General features: G+C 38.9%; 1 protein-coding gene across 1 annotated transcript in view; it reads left to right on the top strand.

The window, feature by feature from the left end:
* Positions 1 to 222: 222 nt before the first annotated feature.
* The window catches only part of LOC106675127 (ATP-binding cassette sub-family C member 2-like), a 32,794-nt gene continuing 10,532 nt past the window's right edge, over positions 223 to 22,484 (top strand). Inside the window, exons 1-22 of the mRNA XM_076891691.1 lie at positions 223 to 893; positions 1,384 to 1,560; positions 7,787 to 7,927; positions 8,008 to 8,145; positions 8,318 to 8,440; positions 8,543 to 8,598; positions 8,684 to 8,915; positions 9,091 to 9,269; positions 11,945 to 12,122; positions 12,692 to 12,946; positions 13,607 to 13,672; positions 13,842 to 13,979; positions 14,060 to 14,206; positions 14,286 to 14,370; positions 14,478 to 14,544; positions 14,867 to 14,993; positions 15,733 to 15,909; positions 16,120 to 16,287; positions 17,860 to 18,043; positions 18,659 to 18,794; positions 18,887 to 18,989; positions 19,075 to 19,294. Coding sequence (XP_076747806.1) covers positions 849 to 893; positions 1,384 to 1,560; positions 7,787 to 7,927; positions 8,008 to 8,145; positions 8,318 to 8,440; positions 8,543 to 8,598; positions 8,684 to 8,915; positions 9,091 to 9,269; positions 11,945 to 12,122; positions 12,692 to 12,946; positions 13,607 to 13,672; positions 13,842 to 13,979; positions 14,060 to 14,206; positions 14,286 to 14,370; positions 14,478 to 14,544; positions 14,867 to 14,993; positions 15,733 to 15,909; positions 16,120 to 16,287; positions 17,860 to 18,043; positions 18,659 to 18,794; positions 18,887 to 18,989; positions 19,075 to 19,294 — 3,142 coding nt within the window. The 5' untranslated portion in view covers positions 223 to 848. The remainder of the gene's footprint in view (positions 894 to 1,383; positions 1,561 to 7,786; positions 7,928 to 8,007; positions 8,146 to 8,317; positions 8,441 to 8,542; positions 8,599 to 8,683; positions 8,916 to 9,090; positions 9,270 to 11,944; positions 12,123 to 12,691; positions 12,947 to 13,606; positions 13,673 to 13,841; positions 13,980 to 14,059; positions 14,207 to 14,285; positions 14,371 to 14,477; positions 14,545 to 14,866; positions 14,994 to 15,732; positions 15,910 to 16,119; positions 16,288 to 17,859; positions 18,044 to 18,658; positions 18,795 to 18,886; positions 18,990 to 19,074; positions 19,295 to 22,484) is intronic.

The following is a 22,484-nucleotide window of genomic DNA, read 5'->3' as shown; positions in this document are numbered from 1 at the left end:
GAAGAATTAAGGTAAATTCAAACGAACATATCAGACTAGTAACATACAAAGTAATTTGTCTGGAAGGTATGTTGAGAATGACAGCAAACAGACATAATAGCAGCTCATAATACCATGTCAGGGACATGTTGATGTTGAAGTTGGTATTGAAGTTTGTGGTGTTTTTTTTTTTTTTTGAAAGATTACAATGACATACATAAACTCATCATTGATATGAATGTTTTTCACCACAACTGTATGTGTACTTATGACAAAGTGGAACTAGAGTACTTTTCAAAACCTTACTGTTTTAAAATATTTATGTAGAAAATAACAGGAAAAGGGATCTAATGACCCCACTCCCTCCAAATCCCTAAATGCTCCCTCCCCTTCCCTTTTCAGTAGGTTTTCCCCCTAACACAGTTAAAAGAGCATGGTAAGACTTATGTAAGTCCTTCACTTTTTTTTCCTCTCTCAGGAGCTTATTTGCGCAAATTACAAAGCTTGATTCTCTAAATGATTTTGCTTTATCGGTTGAATGTTCTCATTGACTCACTAGAAAGCCTGTAGTGTACTTTTTGTAGAAACCAGGCACAGATTCGAATCTTGTATTCTCTACGCTAATCCAGCACCTCTCTGTTGTATTAATGTTGTTTCTCTGTAGAGGGAATAAGCAACTTTTTTTTCTGCTTAAAAAACCTCATGGATCAAAGTCCCTTACAGCCACATCCTACAATTGTCAGTAAGCTGTGGGTGGACAGAGGAGAAAGCAGCAGTATTTGAGTAAAACACGGCAGTAGTGGGGCAGAGGGTGAGAGGCGTCGGCTTGTCTGATCAGCTGAGGTTGACTGAAGCTATCACTGTAAAGCATGTGTGCGGCAGCTCTGGAGGAGTACTGTGGGTCCATTTTTTGGGTGAGTTAAACAAGCAGAAAGACTGAAGAATTAATTCAAACAAACATATAAGACTAGTAACATACAAAGTAAATTGTCTGGAAGGTATGTTGAGAATGACAGCAAACAGACATAATAGCAGCTCATAATACCATGTCAGGGACATGTTGATGTTGAAGTTGGTATTGGAGTTTGTGGTGGTTTTTTTGAAGATCTTTCTTTCCTATACTTTGGAGACAAAAGGTTTAAGGCAAGTGTAAAAAGGGTAAAAAGCTGTTCATGTTATTGTGTCAACCCATTCAACACAGATTAAACAAACAAGAAGGTAATGATTTCTATTTGTCACAGCAACTATGAAAGACCTCTTCCAAATATGCAGAAAAGAAGATGATTAACGTTCTGGTTTCAGAGTTTCTGGTTTCAGAGACTTAATCAGTTGCACTTTATGGTTCCCTTGGAAGGGCAGCAGGACTTTGTTATGTATATGTGTTTGTTTGTATGTGTTCTTCAGAATGTTTCATATCTGAAGCGACCAGACCCAGACCTTCCACTATGTGTGGAACAGACAGTTCTTGTATGGATCCCCCTTTGTTTCCTGTGGCTCTGTGCCCCATGGCACCTGCTGGCTCTCTGTCAGAGTGCAAATGTAAACACAAAACAACTGTCCAAGCTCTACATCTGCAAACAGGTAAGAAATACTATCTAATAAAGACATCTTCATAAAAGATTGTTGTTTCAGTTCATAGCTTAGGTAGCTGTCTTCTAGTTTCAAAAGTTTAACTGTATACTGTAAAAAAAAAGTGCTTTACTGTAAAGTTTTACAGAATTTACAGGAAAAACAGAATTTCTGTTATTTTTAAATACATAAAATATGAATCAAATTACAATAAAATCACAGTATAAAATGACAAAATGACATTAAAAGTAGTTTATGTACTTTCACATGGATTTGTTGTCAGTTAACACATTTGTTGTGTTTTGATGGAAGCATTTGTTGCGCATTCTTTTTATCTTGGGTAAAAGAAGGATGTAGTCTGAATCCAAGTTTCTAATCATTTATTGCCTCAAGCAGTTCAAACCATAAGCATGTACATGGATCTCTTTCATTCAGAAAAACACAGTCTGCAAGCAGTTAGCTGTAACCAACTTCCTGAAAGAGACTTACCTTCCCTTAACATTACAGAGAATTATATATCAATTTGTGCTTTCAATTGGTCAAAACTGTTGGGATCTGTCCCCACTCCTCGGGTGAGAGCGGCTGGTGCCTGGCAGGGGCAGTGTTCCTGCTCTCCTGATGTGGTCCTGCGCGCGTCAGCTGCCTGCCCAGCTGCCTGTGAGCCCAGGCTCATGACCAAGCCTGTGGTGCGCCACCATCGCTTGCCATGCGGTCGAGAAGACCAGCTTCACTGTTGCCACTGGACAAGCAGCCGGCGTGGTTCGTTGCATGGCTGTGGTGAGGCTGACACACCCGAGCTGCATTAGCTTGTCACGCCTCCCCTGCCTATAAGGGCGAACAAGGTCCTGAAGGATATTGTTGTTGGTGTGTGTAGATGTGTACAGCAACCAAGCGTAAATAAGTGTTTAAAAGCATTAAGATGTGGGCGGTTCCATCGCTCTCCTGTCACAGACTTGTTGGTGTCAAAGGGTATTGTAAAAATGTGAGTTTGAATAAGCTTTCTGAACTTTTTAAGGAAATTCTGAAATTGTTATAGTTGTGGTGTTTCGGTGAAAATCCTAAAAAGTCATCGAACTATATGGAAAGTACAAAGTTACCGTAGTCCTGATTGTAGAACTTTTACATTTTCCTTCAGTGTTTCCTCAATGTGCTCATTCAGTGTTCTTCATTCTGTAAAGTTCTTGTCTCCCCGTTTCAAATTATTGTTTCCCTGTGTTTTTTACGTTAGTCATTTGTCTCCTGTATCTTGCAATTAGTTTTGCTTTCTTTTTAAGCTGTGCCTTTTTCTCCAGCTATATCTGCTTCGCTTAATTCTTATGTGTGGTTTTTATAACCTAATTCCTTTGTTCTTTGTCAGGTCATTTGTTAACCTGCTTTCATGAGCTCCAAGTTCTCTGAAAAAGCTTTTTGCTGTTAAATTTTCCCCCTATGGACTGTAATCATCCTAACTGAAGATTAGTTTTCACTAAAGGTTTCTCAGTATTGCATTAACATTCCCCTCTTTCCACACTTCATGCTAGTTCACAAATGCACAAATGCAGAAAAACAGCTACACAATGAAATACACAATCAGTACATATATGACTCATTTTACAGACTGCGCCTTTGCGCTGGACTATCTATCCAACTTGAATGGAATGGCTGTACCATCCAGTGATACCAGTTTTGAAAGGGACTCTACCAAAAATTATAATAAAACCTGCAGACAAACGGTGAGCAGTAGCTAACATTCTTCAATAAAAACCAACAAAACCAAGCTTGATGAGAGCAGTCATCGCAGGGCAAACGACCGACAGAGCCTCTCCCGAACCCAGCACAGCCCTGAGTTGTGGGCGGATCGATCCAAGTATCGATACCAAGTCGGCATCGGTATTGGATCATTACTAGCGTGGTGAGATTGATTCTTTACTTTACGTTCCACTCTCGTTTGCAATGCTGTGGTTTCGGCAAAGATGAAACAGCCAGGTCACCAGACTCGCCACACCTGTATCAGCGCAGAGCAGACACACATTGCTCCCCTTTTGTGTTTAAATGTTGCGCCGTCACATGACGTGACTTAGATGCATTGGGTCTTGTTAAGTTGTTTACATATCATTTATATTTTTACCAGTTCTTGTTGTTGTTGTTGAGAATTTTAATTGTAATTTTTGTTGTATAGTTTCTCAACAGCACTTGTTTGTTTTAGTTTGTTTACTGGTTTGCACTTTTTACTTAAGATTTTTCTAGAAAAAAATTTATCATATTCATTTTCGATAAGCATTTTCTATTTAATTATAAAATTTGTCCTAATTATGCCCTGGGAACACTTAAGGTCATGAAAATTAATTGAGATTTAGCAATTCAATGACGCATCCACCTTCTTTGTTTAAAAGTACCGATATCAGTATCGGTATCGATATCGGTATCAGCGATATTGGCCCCTATTTACTTGGTATTGGATCGATACCAAAATATGCACTATCAAACACCACTAGTTTAAATACTCTTGTTGTCAGCTGTGTTGGAAATGGTCCCTACTTCTCACTTTGACTTTGGATGTGCCTTTTGGATGATTTCCTTCCGTAACACTGCACCTGTAATTTTAAAATGAAAACTACCCCAGAAACCCTCTTTTGCCATATGTTCCTTGCCATGTGTCAATTTAACACAATTAGAGAAGCACAAGAAGATATGTGCATTGTCTCTTTAAAAAATTCCAGGGCTTCTCCCCTGGAGTAGATCTGCTCCAGGCCTGTATCCCTATGTTAAAAAAACATTATCCAGTGGTGTGTCCTGCTGTAAATCATGTGATTAAATCATATGATTAACCATCTGCTGTGGAAAAAGTGACATGGATGTTAGCACAGTGCATTTCATCATCTGTTTGCACACTTTCTCACAGTGACCTTTGCATTGTAAATATGATGTCATGAATAACACACTGCTGGTAAGTACACACAGAATTTGGCAACTGAAAAGTTAAGTCTGCATGGCCCACAAGCTCATGCGACCCTAGTATGGCGCTGTCATCTTCCTGCTCCTGTAGAAAAAACCAAACACAAAAACATACATACATCCACCCTTTCCCCCACTGTCTGGGTGGAGTAGGTGCAATCTTGAGGACATTTGTCCCCACTAGGGATGGGTATCGTTTAGGTTTTATCCGATACCGGTGCCAAATCGGTACTTTTGAAACGGTGCCGGTGCTCAAACAGTGCTCAAACCGGTGCTTAAAGAATGGAGAACACAAAATTGGTCCAAAAACCTCTCATGTTCAGCTGTATTTTTGTAAAAAGATAACAATGTTAGCCTTTTCTGCAGCTATGGGGCATATATGGCATCACTCTTGGCTGGAAGCAGTGCTTAAACAATGGAAAAAACACAAACTTTGTCCAAAAGCCTCTCATGTTCGGCTGTTTCCCTCTTTTTCCTTTGGTCATTTTAGCCTTTTTGGCCAGGGTGAAGGGAGTATCTGCCATCAAACAAGAAGACAGCCGCATGTAGCTATGATGATGTTTGCTAGTTCACCTTACGTGCATTAATGTAATAACGTGGTTAGCCTACTCAACGTAAATTACACACGAACAACATTAAGCTACTCACGCAGAGAAGAACGGCTGCTGCTGCCATCATCATTCTCATAATTTCTGCTACACTGGCAGGGCTAGGGGCCAGGACTCTCCTCTTCGGGTTTTTGGGTATGTTGCTAACTCCGGGTCCGATAACAGGCACCACACCCGCAGTAGATGTGCTCGGTGTGAGGTCTCGCAGCAAGCTATCAAATACGGCGCATTTCTCACCTTTAAAAAAACCGCTATGCGTCGCCTGGTGTTTCATCAGATTTGAGGTGTTACCTCCTTTGACAGTATCACAGTATCAGCTTAAAGCACTTGTTGCAGGCTGCTGAGTTTGCATATTTTGCTGTGAAGTACAGCCAGACTTTGACCGCTTCGCCTTGGGCATTTTTAATCTGTAGCTCTGCTCTAAAAGAACGTACGTACCTGGCCCTGCCTACTATCCTCGGAAACGTAAAATGATTGGCTAGAAGTGTATCACAGCTCAGGAAAAAAAAGCACCGAAATAAAGCACCGAAATGTGCGCTGCTTTTCGGTCTGGTTACTACCGTTTATGTCAGAACCGGTGCCATCATGACACCGGACACCGGTGCCCATCCCTAGTCCCCACTGTCAGTCCAGTCAGTCTCCTCATGTTTATTGCTGATAGCAGAACTTCTTGTGCCGCATACTTAAGTTTCAGCAATATGACATCATTTCAAAAGGAAAAAGGAGAATTTAGAATGAAGAATTCTAAATTTAGAAGTTAGAATTTCAAAACACTTTCATCCACCAGCCACACACTTCACACAACATTAATTGTCTATTAGATATTGAGTCTCTTCCCATGTAACCAGGTGTGCCTGGTAAAACATCCCCCACACATCAGGAACAAGAAACTCAATAATCTATTAGAGTTGGCACTTACTTATTTAAGCCCTCTACAGCATTCTGTTCAACTCAGTTCAATCATCTTTCCCCAACATATGTTGTTCCTAGAGTATTTAAAAGTAGAATGGGAGGGAGAGCCTTCAGTTTTCAGGCCCCTCTTCTGTGGAACCAGCTTCCAGTTTGGATTCGGGAGACAGACACTATCTCTACTTTTAAGATTAGGCTTAAAACTTTCCTTTTTGCTAAAGCATATAGTTAGGGCTGGACCAGGTGACCCTGAATCCTCCCTTAGTTATGCTACAATAGATGTAGGCTGCCGGGGGATTCCCATGATGCATTGAGTTTTTCCTTTCCAGTCACCTTTCTCACTCACTATGTATTAACAGACCTCTCTGCATTGAATCATATCTGTTATTAACCTCTGTCTCTCTTCCACAGCATGTCTTCTTTCCTGTCTTCCTTCTCTCACCCCAACCGGTCGCAGCAGATGGCCGCCCCTCCCTGAGCCTGGTTCTGCCAGAGGTTTCTTCCTGTTAAAAGGGAGTTTTTCCTTCCCACTGTCGCCAAAGTGCTTGTTCATAGGGGGTCATATGATTGTTGGGTTTTTCTCTGTATCTATGAAGCACCTTGAGGCGACTTTTGTTGTGATTTGGCGCTATATAAATAAAATTGAATTGAATTGAATTGAATATAATAATAGTCTGCTAGTTTATATATCACTTCTCATCCCACTAAGTGAACCGGACAAGATGATAATAACAGAAACGCATGCTTAAAATACTATCTGATCTTCATGAGCTTTATTGCATGTGTGTCTGTGTTAGTAGGATTAATGCATTTATACTTATTTTTGTCATTTTTGTGTACCTCTCCTCTTTGCGGTGCTCCAGAAACTTTCTCAATTCTACACTCCAAGGCAGTTGTTTTTTCTCTCCAGGCTCCTTAACCCAATTTCATTTCCCACACTAAAACAACAGTGTTCCTCCATGTGTCCTCCCCCTCCTGCGGTCTCCTCTCCCCAACCTTGCAGCAGTCCAGTGGCACTCAGTTCTCTTCAGCTTTTTCCTGTGTATTGCCACTGTCTCTTCCATTGGCATTTTACTCCAAACGTGGCAAATGTCAAATTCGGACAGTCTTCCCAAGGTACATTCACATAGTGCAGTTGCAGCTTGTTATACTGTGAGTGAGAGTATTGCAATTACAATACAACAAAAAGGTGACTCAATTAACTTTATATTCAGATACATATAAAAATCCATTTTACAGTTGATATAATCAAAAATAAACAGTAAATTGTCAATAATCTAATGAGAATTTCAATCACTATTTTACTTAGTTCAACTAGTTTAAGTATGTTTTTAAGGGTATTATAGAATCTTTTGCATTACATATGGAATAACAGTACATGAACTCCAACTAATAACAGTCCTTTAACTTCCTAAGACCCGAACTTTTTCATGTCATGCACTTTTAATTTCTCTTTGCTATTTGGGCTGATTGGCACCTGATGAATGTAAAAACAAAGAATTACCAGATTTTTATTTTATTTTTATTTTTTTACCTGCTTTTTGTTTCTAAGATAAATGAGATTCACATATGAGGATGTTTGTTTTAAATTTCGATAGAACAGTGGCAGTATAATGTCCTCGTAGGTGGATATCAGGCCATTGTAGAGCAAAATTTAGTATTTTGGTCTAGACAAAACAAAATGTGATGTCCACATATGTGGACGCCGGGTCCTAGGAAGTTAATGCAATTTTTTAATAGAATAACATGATTTATTCTCATGTCTGGTCTGTGTTTTCTTCCTTTAGCTTGTGGCGTCTCTGTTGTTCCTGACGGCCATAGCACACCTGGGAGTCACACTAGGAGAAGATTTTGGTCCAAACAGTGACCAATCTTCAAAAAATGCTGCTGCATACTACGCAAATCCAGTTTTATTTGCAGTCACATGGGTAAATAGAGCAACCTTTATATTTATTTATTTAAATTTGAAAGGATTTGTTTTTATGTTCTGATGTGTCTTCTTTGTTAGATCCTTGTCCTGCTTTGCCATGAAGGATTAAGACGGGAAGGAGCAATAGACTCTGCCTCTATTTTCCTCTTCTGGTTGCTCCTTGTAGTGTGTGACATCTTTCCTTTCCAGACCCTCCTTCGAGAGGCTCTCAGACTGGTATGAATGAAGACATTTGATCAAGTTGGATTAAAGTAGAAGAAAAATAGTAAATTTAATCAGACATGATGCAATAACTTGATATGATTGACTGTATATTTTCCATAACACACCGTTTTCTGTTTCTTCGGGACCCTTTAAAGTATTTCTTTCTCTCATTTTTGGTATTTAGGGCGAGGTCCGTGATGTCCCACGTTTCAGCCTTTTCTACATTTCTTTTGGGCTTAAACTGATTTCATTAGTTCTTTCTACTGTGGCTGATATCCCCCCAGAAGCCAAAGACCTTATAAAAAAGGTACCCTTTATTTGTTATTGGTTTTGTTTGTTTGTTTTCCGAGGGTGAAGTTTTATAAGCATAGATTAAATAAGATAGATTGAACCTTGTTTTTATCCACAGAATCCTGAAGCAGGTGCAGCATTTTTGAGTAGAATAACATTCAACTGGTTAAACAGGTAACATTAAGGTCACTATAGTCGGAATCTTAACAAGCACCTACATATGTGCTCCATGTCTTCAAAGTTCTCATTGTTTTTACAGTATGGTCTTAAAAGGCTACAAACAACCTCTGGTTCAGGAGGACATGTGGGATCTGAATGAGAGTGATAGCACTGCTTTCATCAATGAGCGTTTCCAGCATTTCATGAAGCCTGAGTTGGATGCAGCTAGGGTCCGCTTCCAGAACAAGATGAAAAGGAAATTGTTTCAGAACATACACAGTGCCCAGGAAGACCCACAGCAAAATGGGCTTTCCAGTGGTCTGGGGAAAAGGGTGAGTTAGGATGTACTAATGATGGTGAGAGCATTTCATCAAAATCACTTCCACTCACATGTACACAATATTGAGCTACAGTCTAAACGGATTTTACCAACACCACTAATCAACATCACTATGTTTTTTTCTGAATAAATCTCATCAACTGTGCTTGAACGATCTGTTCCTTTAGGAGGAAAGGGGGAAGAAGGAAGATGAAAAGAAGAAAAAGGACAATAAGGAGGAAGAGAACTATCCCAATTCATGGCTGATTACCACCATTTACAAGACCTTTAAAAGGATTCTGATTGAATCTTTCTGCTTCAAACTTCTGGAGGATGTGTTAACCTTTGTCAGTCCTCAGCTCCTTAAGTGAGTAAGATATTACAGAACGTTACAGAAATAAAACAACAGATTTAAGAGAAGAACAATGTTGTGCTTGTACAATGTCGCTGGACTTAAACTAGGAACTTAGCTGTGTTGTACCCTGCAGTGGACTACAATGGTCTCTTAATAGTTCACTTTTCTGACCTTCTGATGTATGTCTGTGAAGGTTTTCTGATGCATATTTTTCAATAAGACAATTATATCACTTAACCCTCTGGGCTCTATCCTGGCCATTTGTGGCCACTTCACTTTTCTTTTTTCATTCTGTTAATGCAAATGGAATGAAACTTCCCAAAAGTGTGTATTCTTTTCAGATTTTTTTAATTTTCAACGTCAGCTCCTTAATAATGTCAATAATACAGTGGCTTGCAAAAGTATTCGGCCCCCTTGAACTTTTCCACATTTTGTCACATTACAGCCACAAACATGAATCAATTGTATTGGAATTCCACATGAAAGTGGTGTACAAAGTGGTGTACACGTGAGAAGTGGAACGAAAATCATACATGATACCAAACATTTTTTACAAATAAATACCTGAAAAGTGTGGTGTGCGGAATTATTCAGCTCCCTGAGTTAATACTTTGTAGAACCACCTTTTGCTGCAATTACAGCTGCCAGTCTTTTAGGGTATGTCTCTACCAGCTTTGCACATCTAGAGACTGAAATCTTTGCCCATTCTTCTGTGCAAAACAGTTCCAGCTCAGTCAGATTAGATGGACAGCGTTTGTGAACAGCAGTTTTCAGATCTTGCCACAGATTCTCGATTGGATTTAGATCTGGACTTTGACTGGGCCATTCTAACACATGGATATGTTTTGTTTTAAATCATTCCATTGTTGCCCTGGCTTTATGTTTAGGGTCGTTGTCCTGCTGGAAGGTGAACCTCCGCCCCAGTCTCAAGTCTTTTGCAGACTCCAAGAGGTTTTCGTCCAAGATTGCCCTGTATTTGGCTCCATCCTTCTTCCCATCAACTCTGACCAGCTTCCCTGTCCCTGCTGAAGAGAAGCATGATGCTGCCACCATCATATTTGACAGTGGGGATGGTGTGTTCAGAGTGACGTGCAGTGTTAGTTTTCTGCCACACATAGCGTTTTGCATTTTGGCCAAAAAGTTCCATTTTGGTCTCCTCTGACCAGAGCACCTTCTTCCACATGTTTGCTGTGTCCCCCACATGGCTTGTGGCAAACTGCAAACGGGACTTATTGCGGCTTTCTGTTAACAATGGCTTTCTTCTTGCCACTCTTCCATAAAGGCCAACTTTGTGAAGTGCACGACAGATAGTTGTCCTATGGACAGATTCCCCCACCTGAGCTGTAGATCTCTGCAGCTCGTCCAGAGTCACCATAGGCCTCTTGGCTGCATTTCTGATCAGGGCTCTCCTTGTTCGGCCTGTGAGTTTAGGTGGACGGCCTTGTCTTGATAGGTTTACAGTTGTGCCATACTCCTTCCATTTCTGAATGATCGCTTGACCAGTAGAGCACTGGTCAAGCGATGTTCAAGGCTTGGGAAATCTTTTTCGTAGCCTAAGCCTGCTTTAAAACCCAGAGAGTTAAAGGAATTTATGCAATTACCTGTTACAGATGTAACAGTTTTACCATATTTAGGTAAACATAAAAAAAAACCCATTTTGTTCTCTCATAAGTTTGTTGTTTTTAGATTTACTTGCTATTACCGTTTAAAATCCTTTGTGTTAACTATTTACTATTGCCAATCTGTGGGACCAGTATCCCAATACAGGAAGTCTGGGTCAGCTCTCTGTTTAAGAAGTTCTAATCGCTGGATGAGTATTACTCAGCAGGCAATGCAAAGTTCAGATGGGGCTGATGTGGCTCAGGGAGCTCGACCAGCTTTAATGGTCTCAAAATCGTCTGTATGTTTTTCCTGCTTATCTGATAAAATCCGGGGACCTGAGTAGCCTTGCAGTTCTGGTCTCCATCAGGCACATAGTTACAGCGGCTCCCCCCTGGTGCACTTGGTATTTAAGTGGATTAGCTTTAGGGGGTTTGACAGTAGGCCTCAACTGTATGTTATGTGTAAATGGCTGAAGTAACCTGTAAGAGCTATTTACATTAAAATGGGTCAATACTCAGATTTTTACCTGTACTGTTTCACAACGGGTTAAAAGGTTATTCTGGGCGCTCTCTTTTATACTCTACCAAGTCCCATTTGCCTCCCCTTCTCTCTCCTTTCAGCAATTAACTATCACTATTAACTAACAGCTAAATCACATATGAATTCTGATTCTGGGTTTAACTGTTATATTGCTACAAGATCCAAGCCAGATCATGTCTACACACAAAAAATCTAGACTCTTACACTACTCAAACTACATTTCTCATTTAACATATTGATCAAACTTATATTATGATTTATCTTTTGTCAAAAATAAAGAAAGATAAAAAATGAAGATAAAAATAAAGATTAAAACTATATATCACATTACAAAAATTGGATGTTAAACCTTTTCACCCTCTCTCAGATATGTTGAGAAGAAAGACAGGGGGCATTAAAATTTTCTCTGTCCCTCATGTCTCGACACTGGTGATTCATAACCGATAACAGGAGTGGCAGGATGAAATGAGGACATTGTTAGATAAGTGCTAAAGATGAAGCTGGAGATTAGCATGTTTTCTTCTTTTTTTTTCTGTTTTTCCTAGATTGATGATCTCGTTCACTCAGGACAAATCCAGATATGCCTGGGAGGGCTATTTGTATGCAGTGTTGCTGATGGTGGTGGCTCTGCTACAGTCTCTGACCCTACAGCAGTATTTCCAGCGCTGCCATGTGCTGGGGATGAAGGTTCGCACTGCACTTATGGCTGCTGTGTATAAAAAGGTAAAAACAGGAGTGACAGAACACCATTTATTGATATTGGTGTGAAAAAAAAAATCAAATGCTGTGTAATATAAACTACTGTTACACATTAGAAGAAAAAAATTACTAGTCATAATTTTCTGCTTAAGTCAGTTGTCAGATGTTTCAGTTTTAAAGTACTTTTATCAGCACATACTTGTCACAGAAAAAACCTGTGTTAGTCTATAGCTCTAGTTTCCATCAATACTTTTACTATTGATCTTAATGATTAATTTTGTGAGTTCTCAGTCACTACTGGTGAAGACCCTGATTGAATAGCCAATCAGAATACATAATTTTTGTTTTTATGAAGTTTTATTAAGTTTTACCAAATCTTGGAAATCAGGAAATGAAGAAAATACTCCTGAGACATCAAAAACTATTTACATTATTTCTAAAAGAAAGTCAGCTTGGCTTTTTTCAATATATAGGGTTATGGAGGTTTTTTTTAAGTGACATACAGAGTAAGAAAAAATATCACTTATATGCTTCTCTTACTTAATTTTCACCCCACTTTCTAATTAATAAGCCCTTTTTATCCCTTTTCTAAGGCATTAGTGGTGTCCAATGACACTCGTAAGGAGTCTACAGTAGGGGAAATGGTGAACCTGATGTCAGCAGATGCCCAGCGCTTCAATGATGTGACCAACTTTATCCACCTGCTGTGGTCCTGCCCTCTGCAGATCATCATATCCATTGTTTTCCTGTGGCTGGAGTTAGGACCTTCTGTGTTGGCAGGACTGGGAGTCATGGTGTTAATAATTCCAACCAATGCAGTGCTAGCAACCAAGGCCAGAAAACTCCAGGTCAGGGGAAATACTAGCCAAATCTTCTTTGCTTCTGTAAACCTCTGTGCGAGATTCTAAATTAAATAATCAGGATGAGATTAAACTGCAAATTGTAATTTTTTATTCAAAATGTTTAACTACAGTATTGGATTGATTGTTTATGTCATGGTCTGCGTGGCAGGCCGTCGGGATGTGAGGAATGAGGACCCAAACGCTGGACTCTTTATGATGAACAGTGTGTTTATTTACAGTGCTGTAAATAGTTCACACAATAAATTTAATAAGTTTTATTCAAGATGTTTAACTAAATTATTGCATTGACTGTTTAATAGATTTTGATACAGTCCCCCTCTTTCAGAGGCTCAAAAGTAGATAGACAATTGAGTGACGCAGCATGCAGGCTCAGCCACGTGTCTCACAGTCAACATACAGATTTGCTCTCATAGACCAGTCTCCCTTCTATAAACTGACCAAAAATTTCTTTGGAGTTTAATTATATTAATTATAATGTGAAGAAAGTGATCACTGTAACTTTCAACATGCGATTCTTGCTGGTGAAAAAGTTGTTTTTTTTTTTTTTTCAAATGAATTACACAGAATAAATTGCTGTTCAAAACACTTTATTTAAGTATTGTCTTATTGCCTGTTTAACATGAGCTACATTGTGTCTCTTTTCAGATAGAGAACATGAACTTTAAAGATAAGAGAATGAAAATCATGAATGAAATTCTAAATGGGATCAAGGTGAGCTCCCTTACTCAGTGTATTCATGGTGTATGTAGATGCCTTCCTTACATGTAAGACATTGATGCTTCAAGAAACTGCAGTAACTTGAACAATAAGTGCTCTGCTGCCGCACCCTTCCTTCTGCCTCACTGCCTCCTCCCTGTCTTTTTCTTTTGTCTCCCACCAGATTCTGAAGCTGTATGCTTGGGAGCCATCCTTCCAGAAGCAGGTGGAAGACATTAGAGGGGAAGAACTAAAAGTCATGAAGAAGTCTGCCTACCTACACTCCTTCTCCATTCTTACCTCATGCTGCATTCCAGCTCTGGTGAGTTCTGTCAGAGAGCTTCGCAGAGACTAGAATCAAATGGTAAACAAACTTTTTTCTTAAACTGACTGTACTTGCAGGTTTCTCTGGCCACGTTTGCAATATTTGTTAGTGTGAGCAACGATAATGTGTTAACTGCTGAGAGAGCTTTTACTTCCATCTCTCTCTTCAACATCCTCCGAGCTCCTCTTGCCATGCTGCCCATGCTCATTGCTTCCATTGTGCAAGTAAGTGAACAGAGCTACATCACGCACATGTATCAAGCCTGTGATAACATCAAACTTAACCTGTTCTTTGAATTTTCAGACAGCAGTGTCTAAGAAGCGCTTGGAGAAGTTTCTGGCAGGGGAAGACATCGACAGTGACATTGTGCGCCAAGACCCCAGTTTCAGTATGTTCACCATTAGAATTTGCACTTGTTCTACAGCTGAAGATTGAAGCTTAGTCACAGTTTTTATCATCTGTTAAGCTCTGTCTTGGTCTGTGTTCATTTTTTAGATACTGCTGTGAGCATATGTGATGGTTCCTTTGCTTGGGAAAAAGATGCAAAGCCTCTGCTGAAAGAGTATGTCTGTGTTGGTCATCAAAAAGTTACTAGTTAACTTAATTAACTGTGAGATGTTGCTTCAGGCACTTTTTAAAAGTTTTTCCTGTCTGGCTAAATTCAAACTCAGGATATGTTTAAAAGTTCACACAAATTTTCGTTTTCAACATATGAAACATCATCTGTGTCCTAGTTTAAATTAAACGTAGGGTTTAAATGATTTGCAAATCACTGCGTGCTTTTTTTATCCAAATGGTACACTATGTTCCACACATTTATGAAACACAGTTGTATTTTTCCTACTGTTTTTACAGTAATGACCATATTTATTATGTGTGTCCAGTGTGAATTTGGACATTGAGCCTGGTCGGTTGGTTGCCGTAGTGGGAGCTGTTGGGTCAGGAAAGTCGTCTCTTATGTCAGCCCTCCTTGGAGAGATGCACAGTACCAAAGGTTTTATCAACATTGGGGTAATGGCTTTTTTCCCGTTTGTATCTGACAGTGTGCGTTAAAAAAAAAACATGCAAAATAAAACAAAAACAAACACATAAAATAAACAATAAAGCATAGAAGACTTTAACAATCACATTACAATTTTTTTTTTTTTAAGTATGCAATAATAAACATTAAAGGCTTTAGCTAACAAAGCAAAAGCCTAATTCGTTCAAGGCAGTATTGATAATCTGGTCTAAACTCATCAGCATTGGTGGAGATTAATTCAGCCACAGCAGAATAAAGAAGTATATTTTTCTACAAATTGAGGCATTTTAGCACAGTTTTTGTGAAATTGAGACAGAGGATTTGCTGTGGCAACCCTTAAAAAAATTAGCCAAAAGAAGAATAAGAATTTTTGCTCAGCAAGGTTTCTAATTCATAAAATTAAATTCCAGTTTCTTTTTTGTCTTTTTATTACATAAGTGTCTTTACTCCAGCTTGGTGTGATCATTTTTTTTAGAAAGACAATGTAAAACAATGCTAAATCCACTGGGCAAGCCACCTGTTCAAAGAACAGTTTTATCCATATTGAAAAGGGAATAACTCAAATCATTTTACTCACAGAATAAACTAAGTTCAGTGGAGTTTTCTAACATTTCTAGTAAAAGAATTGATTTTTTTTCCCATCTAGCATGGTAGTGTTTGGTCTGGATGAAATTTTGTGAATGCCAGTTTTTTATGATAAGACATGAGTAATAGTCTATTTCTTTCCAGGGTTCTCTTGCTTTTGTACCGCAGCAAGCCTGGATCCAAAATGCTACTTTGAAGGATAATATCTTGTTTGGATCTCCACATGAGGAAGAGAACTTCAAAAAGGTCATACAGGCCTGTGCTCTTGCCCCTGACCTTGAGCTGCTGCCTGGAGGAGACCTCACTGAGATTGGAGAGAAGGTGAGTAACACTTTGAACGGTTCAGGTTTTTTGTTACACAAATATTTTTCCTCTATGCAAATACTGTGTATGGTCTTTATTGTAAACACATGTAAAATATTTGTTTCTTAAATACATGACAAAAAAGTAACAAAACAGAAGAGCTCTTCTGATTATAAAGGAAAGGCTAAAAGAGTGTGTCTCTTTTCCCCTCCTTTCTTCTCTTTTCAGGGTATCAATCTCTCAGGGGGTCAAAAGCAGCGTGTGAGCTTAGCCAGAGCAGTCTACAGTCAGGCTGATATCTATCTATTAGATGACCCTTTGTCTGCTGTGGACTCCCATGTAGGAAAGCATCTTTTTGAAAATGTAATTGGACCCAATGGATTACTTAAAGACAAGGTTTGTGCTTAAAAACATTTGATAATTATTTTACAGGAAAAAAGGGAGGAAAAAGGAAAAAAAAAACTTTCCCATTTCTCATTTAATTTCTTCTGATGAATCTTGACATGAAATACTATCTGCCCAGGATATTCCAGCTGTTACTTGCATAGAAAACATGGTGTCTAATTTGTAGTATTTTACCTCATTTTACCCAGGACCAGAGCATTATGTAGAGGTTACAATAGGCTAAATATCACTAAATGACCAGGATAACTGAATAGCTAATAATGAAAGGTTAGGAATGAAAGCCACTTGGAAATAGAATTACAAGTTAGAAAATGTGTCTGTGAAGGTTCTCAGTCATCCAGGTCATTGTAGTCAAAGGAGCTTGCAGGGGATTAGAGGATCATCAGGGGGTCCTTTTGTCCCTCTGTGGGGGGATACTCCCACTAGGTTTATATCTGGGACTCTCCACCATTTGACCTTAGAACTGAAGAAGCTTCTCGGATGAGAGGTGAAACGTCTTCAAGCAACTTAAAGAAGTCCAGACGCTTTTCTTTGCAAGCTCCTTTGACAAGTTAGAAAATGTCACGGCTAGCAAGGCAAGCCATGTGGAGGTGAGATACGACCCAAAATGCAGGCACTGACTTAAATGAGAGTGAGCTTTATTTACACAATGACAATACAAACAGAAGTGGTGATGGCATGTGCAGAACCTAAAGGGAAACCTTTGGGAGGTAACACAAAGACCAACAAGCAGAGAAAACAGCACGGAGGAACACAGACAGACCAGTAAAAAGAAGGAGAAAACACAGGAGCAGTCAGGGAATGAGAAACAGGAGGGAGACACAGCTGGGGTTCATTATACATAACAAGACAAGGAGAAGCAAAACTAGACACATAGGACTGGGACTATCAAAATAAAACAGGAACTAAGAGACAATTCACAAAGATGCGGACTTGACATGGAGAGACAGACTGAAGGAACATGGCACATGGAACACAAGGAAGACAGTGACTTAAACTAGAAACCAGAATAACAAATAACATCAAGAGAACAAAACCACGAATAACCAATAATCTGGAAATAGAAATTAAACCCAAAACACTAGGAAGCATGGCTTTATAAATGATTTTTAAATGATTAAACTAATTATTGTCAAGTCAGTCTGTGAACTGAATTATATTCTCTTTTTGATAAATACAACTTAATAATTTTTCATTTTTCTTTCTTTTTCTTTAATAATTACAATGTTTTTGTAAATCCTGTCAGTTCAGTATTTTTGTTATTGTTGAATTTATATTTAATTCTTCTAATAATTGTCTATTAAAAATCATTAAACTTTGGATATCTTTACTCTATTATTAATTACTATCTCATTTGAACTTTATTAGCGCCTGCTTTAAATTTAATTAATATGCTTTATTACTGCTTTTGCAACACTTCTCATCTGATAGTGAATTTATACTGGTTTTAAAGTCAGGCTGGGAGATATACAGTAGATGTGTTTATATACTTTATAAATATTAATATTTTCATTTATTAGATTGGTGAATGCACTTGAGTCTCATATATCTCTGACCATACAGACTCGTATCCTGGTGACTCATGGCATAAGCTTCCTGCCATACGTGGATGAAATAGTGGTTTTGGAGAATGGAGTCATTTCTGAAGTTGGATCCTATGAAAACCTTCGTGCCAGTGGAGGAACTTTTTCTAAGTTTCTCGACACATATGCCACTGAGCAGAGCAATCAGAGAAATTCAGAAACAGGTGATTACAACCTTTTCTTAGTATATTAGCAACATAATCTGCACACATTACATGTTTTGTTAGATGTAAAACCAAAACCGATGCTAAAATTATATAAGAATAAGAATAACTTTATTTATCCCGAGGGAAATTCTTTTGTCATGTACATGCTCAAAGCAGCAGGAGAGACAGAGGAACAGATGAATAAGATTTACAATATATACAATAAGAATAGTAGTATACAGTAATATACAGTAGGATAGTGAAAGGCATAGTATCAAATAACTCTAACAAAGTAATATATATAACTATATCCTGGAGAATAAATAACTTAACTATCTGTGCAGGCAATTCTAGAAAGTGACATAGTATTGTGCAATAGAATAAAGGGAGTAGCAGCGTATGATGAGGGGGATTAAACAAATATTCAATAAGGTACTGTTGGGTAATATTGAACGGTCTGAAAGGGAACATAATAGCATTGGTAATAGTCTCAGGATACCACTAATATGAATGAATTAAATTTCTTTTTGTCATCTTTTATGAATACTTTGTGTTGATGTTGTTCACATATTGACCCAAGACACCATAAATTACTGCCATATTTGTAAAACACCATGTATATTGTTCATTTAGGTGAGGGCCAGGATGCAGAAGACATTGAGCTCTTCCCAGGCGGAGACAATGCCCAACCTGACGGTGCTTCGGAGGACACTGTTTCTCTTACACTGGAGCAAGAAAACAGTATCCGCCGCAGCCAGCGCAATGGCAGGCAAGTTATAGATGAAACCAGGGAAACAGCTTGTTTCAAATACCATCTTTAGCAGAATGTCCATTTCATTTTTTTTTTTTTTTCATTTTTAGTGTCAGATTAAGAAGAAATAATTCCCTTACAAAATCTGCAAATGCTGATGAACCACAGAAAGGCCAGAAACTTATAGAGAAGGAAACTATGGAAATAGGACAGGTAACAAAATGTTTTTGTACAACTAGCGCAAGATTACAACAAATGATAGCCTGTTTCCTGAGTGCCGTCTCGCGCTGATTTCCAGGTGAAGCTTGCAGTGTTCCTGCAGTACCTGCGAGCCATGGGCTGGGGATATTCTGCCATGGTTTTCCTGATTTACTTCATCCAGACCGCTGCTTTCACCGGTCAAAATCTGTGGTTGAGTGACTGGACCAGTGATTCTGTGGAGTACTACAACATGACATACCCTTCCTGGAAGAGGGACACAAGGGTGGGAGTGTTCGGAGCTCTTGGAGTGGCTCAGGGTAACTTAACAGTCGTTCGTTGTTCCTTTTTTTTTATTTGCAAATATTTTCAGGTTCATGTAAGTTAACATTAAGCAACTTTATGTCTTAAAGTAAGGAAAATTCTGTACCCTGTTATTTAGGATCCACTCATTTTTAGAGCGCTATATAGATAACCTAAACTTCCAGTCTTTTTATTGTACTAGAGGACTTGTGCACTGTGAGCGTTAGGTCCTTTGTCACAGGGACCCATGCTGCAAAGTGCATAGGCACCTATAACTTTTTAGGTTAATAAGTAGAGACAATTATGAGGAATTTATTGATATACAGAATTCAGTTAAGCTATTTAATGATTAAACTCTGTTGGCCCATCTTAGCAAAATGGATTTCCAGCAATAATAGGAATTAGGCAAGACAAGGCAAGTTTATTTATATAGCACAATTCAACAACAAGGTAATAAAAAAAAAGAAAAAAAAAAGCATGATTTAAAATTTATTAAAAAAAACAGTAGATAAAATCAGTAGTTAAAATGTAAGTTTTGAAATTTAAGCTTTAAAAGTGTGGATTTGGTGTTTTATTCAAATGCAGCTGAGAATAGGTGAGTCTTCAACCTGGATTTAAATAAACAGTGTTTCAGCTGATCTGAGGCTTTCTGGGAGTTTGTTCCAGATATATGGAGCATAAAAGCTGAATGCAGCTTCTCCGTGTCTGGTTCTGACTCTGGGAACTGATAAAAGACCGGATCCAGATGAGGGATCTGGAAGGTTCATACTGGGTCAGGAGGTCACTGATGTATTTTGGTCCTAAACTATTCAGAGCTTTATAGACCAGCATCAGAACTTTAAAGTCTATCCTCTGACGGACAGGCAGCTGGTGTAAAGACCTCAGAGCTGGACTGATGTGGTCCACTTTTTTGGTCTTAGTGAGGACTCGAGCAACAGAGTTCTGAATGAGCTGTAGTTGTCTGACTGATTTTTTTAGGCAGACCTGTAAAGATGCTGTTACAGTAATCAAGCCTACTAAAAATGAATGCATGGACTAGTTTTTCCAGGTCCTGTTGAGACAGATCTTTTATCCTTGAAATATTCTTGGGCGATCGTGGCTCAAGAGTTGGGAGTTCGCCTTGTAATTGGAAGGTTGCCGGTTCGAGCCCCGGCTTGGACAGTCTCGATCGTTGTGTCCTTGGGCAAGACACTTCACCCGTTGCCTAGTGGTGGTGGTCAGAGGGCCTGGTGGCGCCAGTGTCCGGCAGCCTCGCCTCTGTCAGTGCGCACCAGGGTGGCTGTGGCTACAATGTAGCTTGCCATCACCAGTGTGTGAATGGGTGGATGACTGAACGTGTAAAGCGCTTTGGGGTCCTTAGGGACTAGTAAAGCGCTATATAAATACAGGCCATTTACCATGATTTTGTTATTGTCTTAATGTGTTTTTCTAAGTTTTGGTCTGCATCCATTACTACACCCAAATTTCTCTCCTGGTTTGTGGTTTTTAGATGTATAGATTGAAGTTCTCTGGTGACCTGTAATCGTTTTTCTTTGGCACCAAAGACTATTACTTCAGTTTTGTTTAGCTGGAGAAAATTGTGGCACAACCAGTCATTAATTTCCTCAGTGCATTTACCAAGAGCCTGTACAGGGCCTCGGTCTCCTGGTGACATTGTGATATATATTTGTGTGTCATCTGCATAGCTGTGATAGTTTATTTTGTTGTTCTTTATCATCTGTGCCAGTGGGAGCATGTAAATGTTAAACAGAGGGGGTCCCAAGATGGAACCTTGGGGAACTCCACATGTGATACTTGTGGATACTTAGGGGAGATAGTAGAAAGATATGCTTGAAGAAGGTGGGTAGAAAGATAATTAAACTAGAGCAATGACATCAGTATGATGATGATGTCATGTGGAAAGTGGAAGTGTTGTACAACTAGGAGCCAAACATCCAGGAAGTAAAGAGATGATTAATTACAGTAATTTTTTAACTCACTATTACTAAATATAAAGGCTCAAGTTATCTTACTCACTGCAACATTAAGAGCAGCCTGAGACTGAGTTTAATCACCAACAGTTATTTTATTTAAATGGAAAATAAATAAAGGGAGAGGGACGAGATGAGTGAAAAAATACAGAGGAGTACAAAGGGAGGGAAAACATTTGTTATTTATTTGTTCTTTAACAGTATTTTATTTACACCTTTCAAAAGTGTTTTTTTTTCTTTTCATATGATATTAAAAAAAAAAAAAAAAAACAGTGTGTACATTTGACATGCAGCATATTTTATTTTAATATAAATAGAAATCTAATGGAAGAACAGTTGATATCAATATACCCCAGGAAGTTATTGAAATTATCATTGAATTGTCAATGCTGCCATGGATAACAATGAAATAGTGCTGGTTGCTCTATCATGTTGTAAACTGGGGACAAATTATATGTCAGAGTTACAGTGGGGCAAAAAAGTATTTAGTCAGCCACCGATTGTGCAAGTTCCCCCACCTAAAATGATGACAGAGGTCAGTAATTTGCACCAGAGGTACACTTCAACTGTGAGAGACAGAATGTGGGAAAAAAAAAAAAAAAAAAAAAAAAAAAAAAAAAAAAAAAAAAAAAAAATCCATGAATCCACATGGTAGGATTTGTAAAGAATTTATTCGTAAATCAGGGTGGAAAATAAGTATTTGGTCAATAACAAAAATACAACTCAATACTTTGTAACATAACCTTTGTTGGCAATAACAGAGGTCAAACGTTTACTATAGGTCTTTACCAGGTTTGCACACACAGTAGCTGGTATTTTGGCCCATTCCTCCATGCAGATCTTCTCGAGAGCAGTGATGTTTTGGGGCTGTCGCCGAGCAACACGGACTTTCAACTCCCGCCACAGATTTTCTATGGGGTTGAGGTCTGGAGACTGGCTAGGCCACTCCAGGACTTTCAAATGCTTCTTACGGAGCCACTCCTTTGTTGCCCGGGCGGTGTGTTTTGGATCATTGTCGTGTTGGAAGACCCAGCCTGGTTTCATCTTCAAAGTTCTCACTGATGGAAGGAGGTTTTGGCTCAAAATCTCACGATACATGGCCCCATTCATTCTGTCCTTAACACGGATCAGTCGTCCTGTCCCCTTGGCAGAAAAACAGCCCCATAGCATGATGTTTCCACCCCCATGCTTCACAGTAGGTATGGTGTTCTTGGGATGCAACTCAGTATTCTTCTTC

This window comes from Maylandia zebra, linkage group LG13 (assembly GCF_041146795.1).
Source record: "Maylandia zebra isolate NMK-2024a linkage group LG13, Mzebra_GT3a, whole genome shotgun sequence".
Classification (NCBI taxonomy): Eukaryota; Metazoa; Chordata; class Actinopteri; order Cichliformes; family Cichlidae; genus Maylandia; species Maylandia zebra.
Note: the sequence above shows the minus strand (reverse complement) of the source record. Positions and strands in the feature narration are given on the sequence as shown.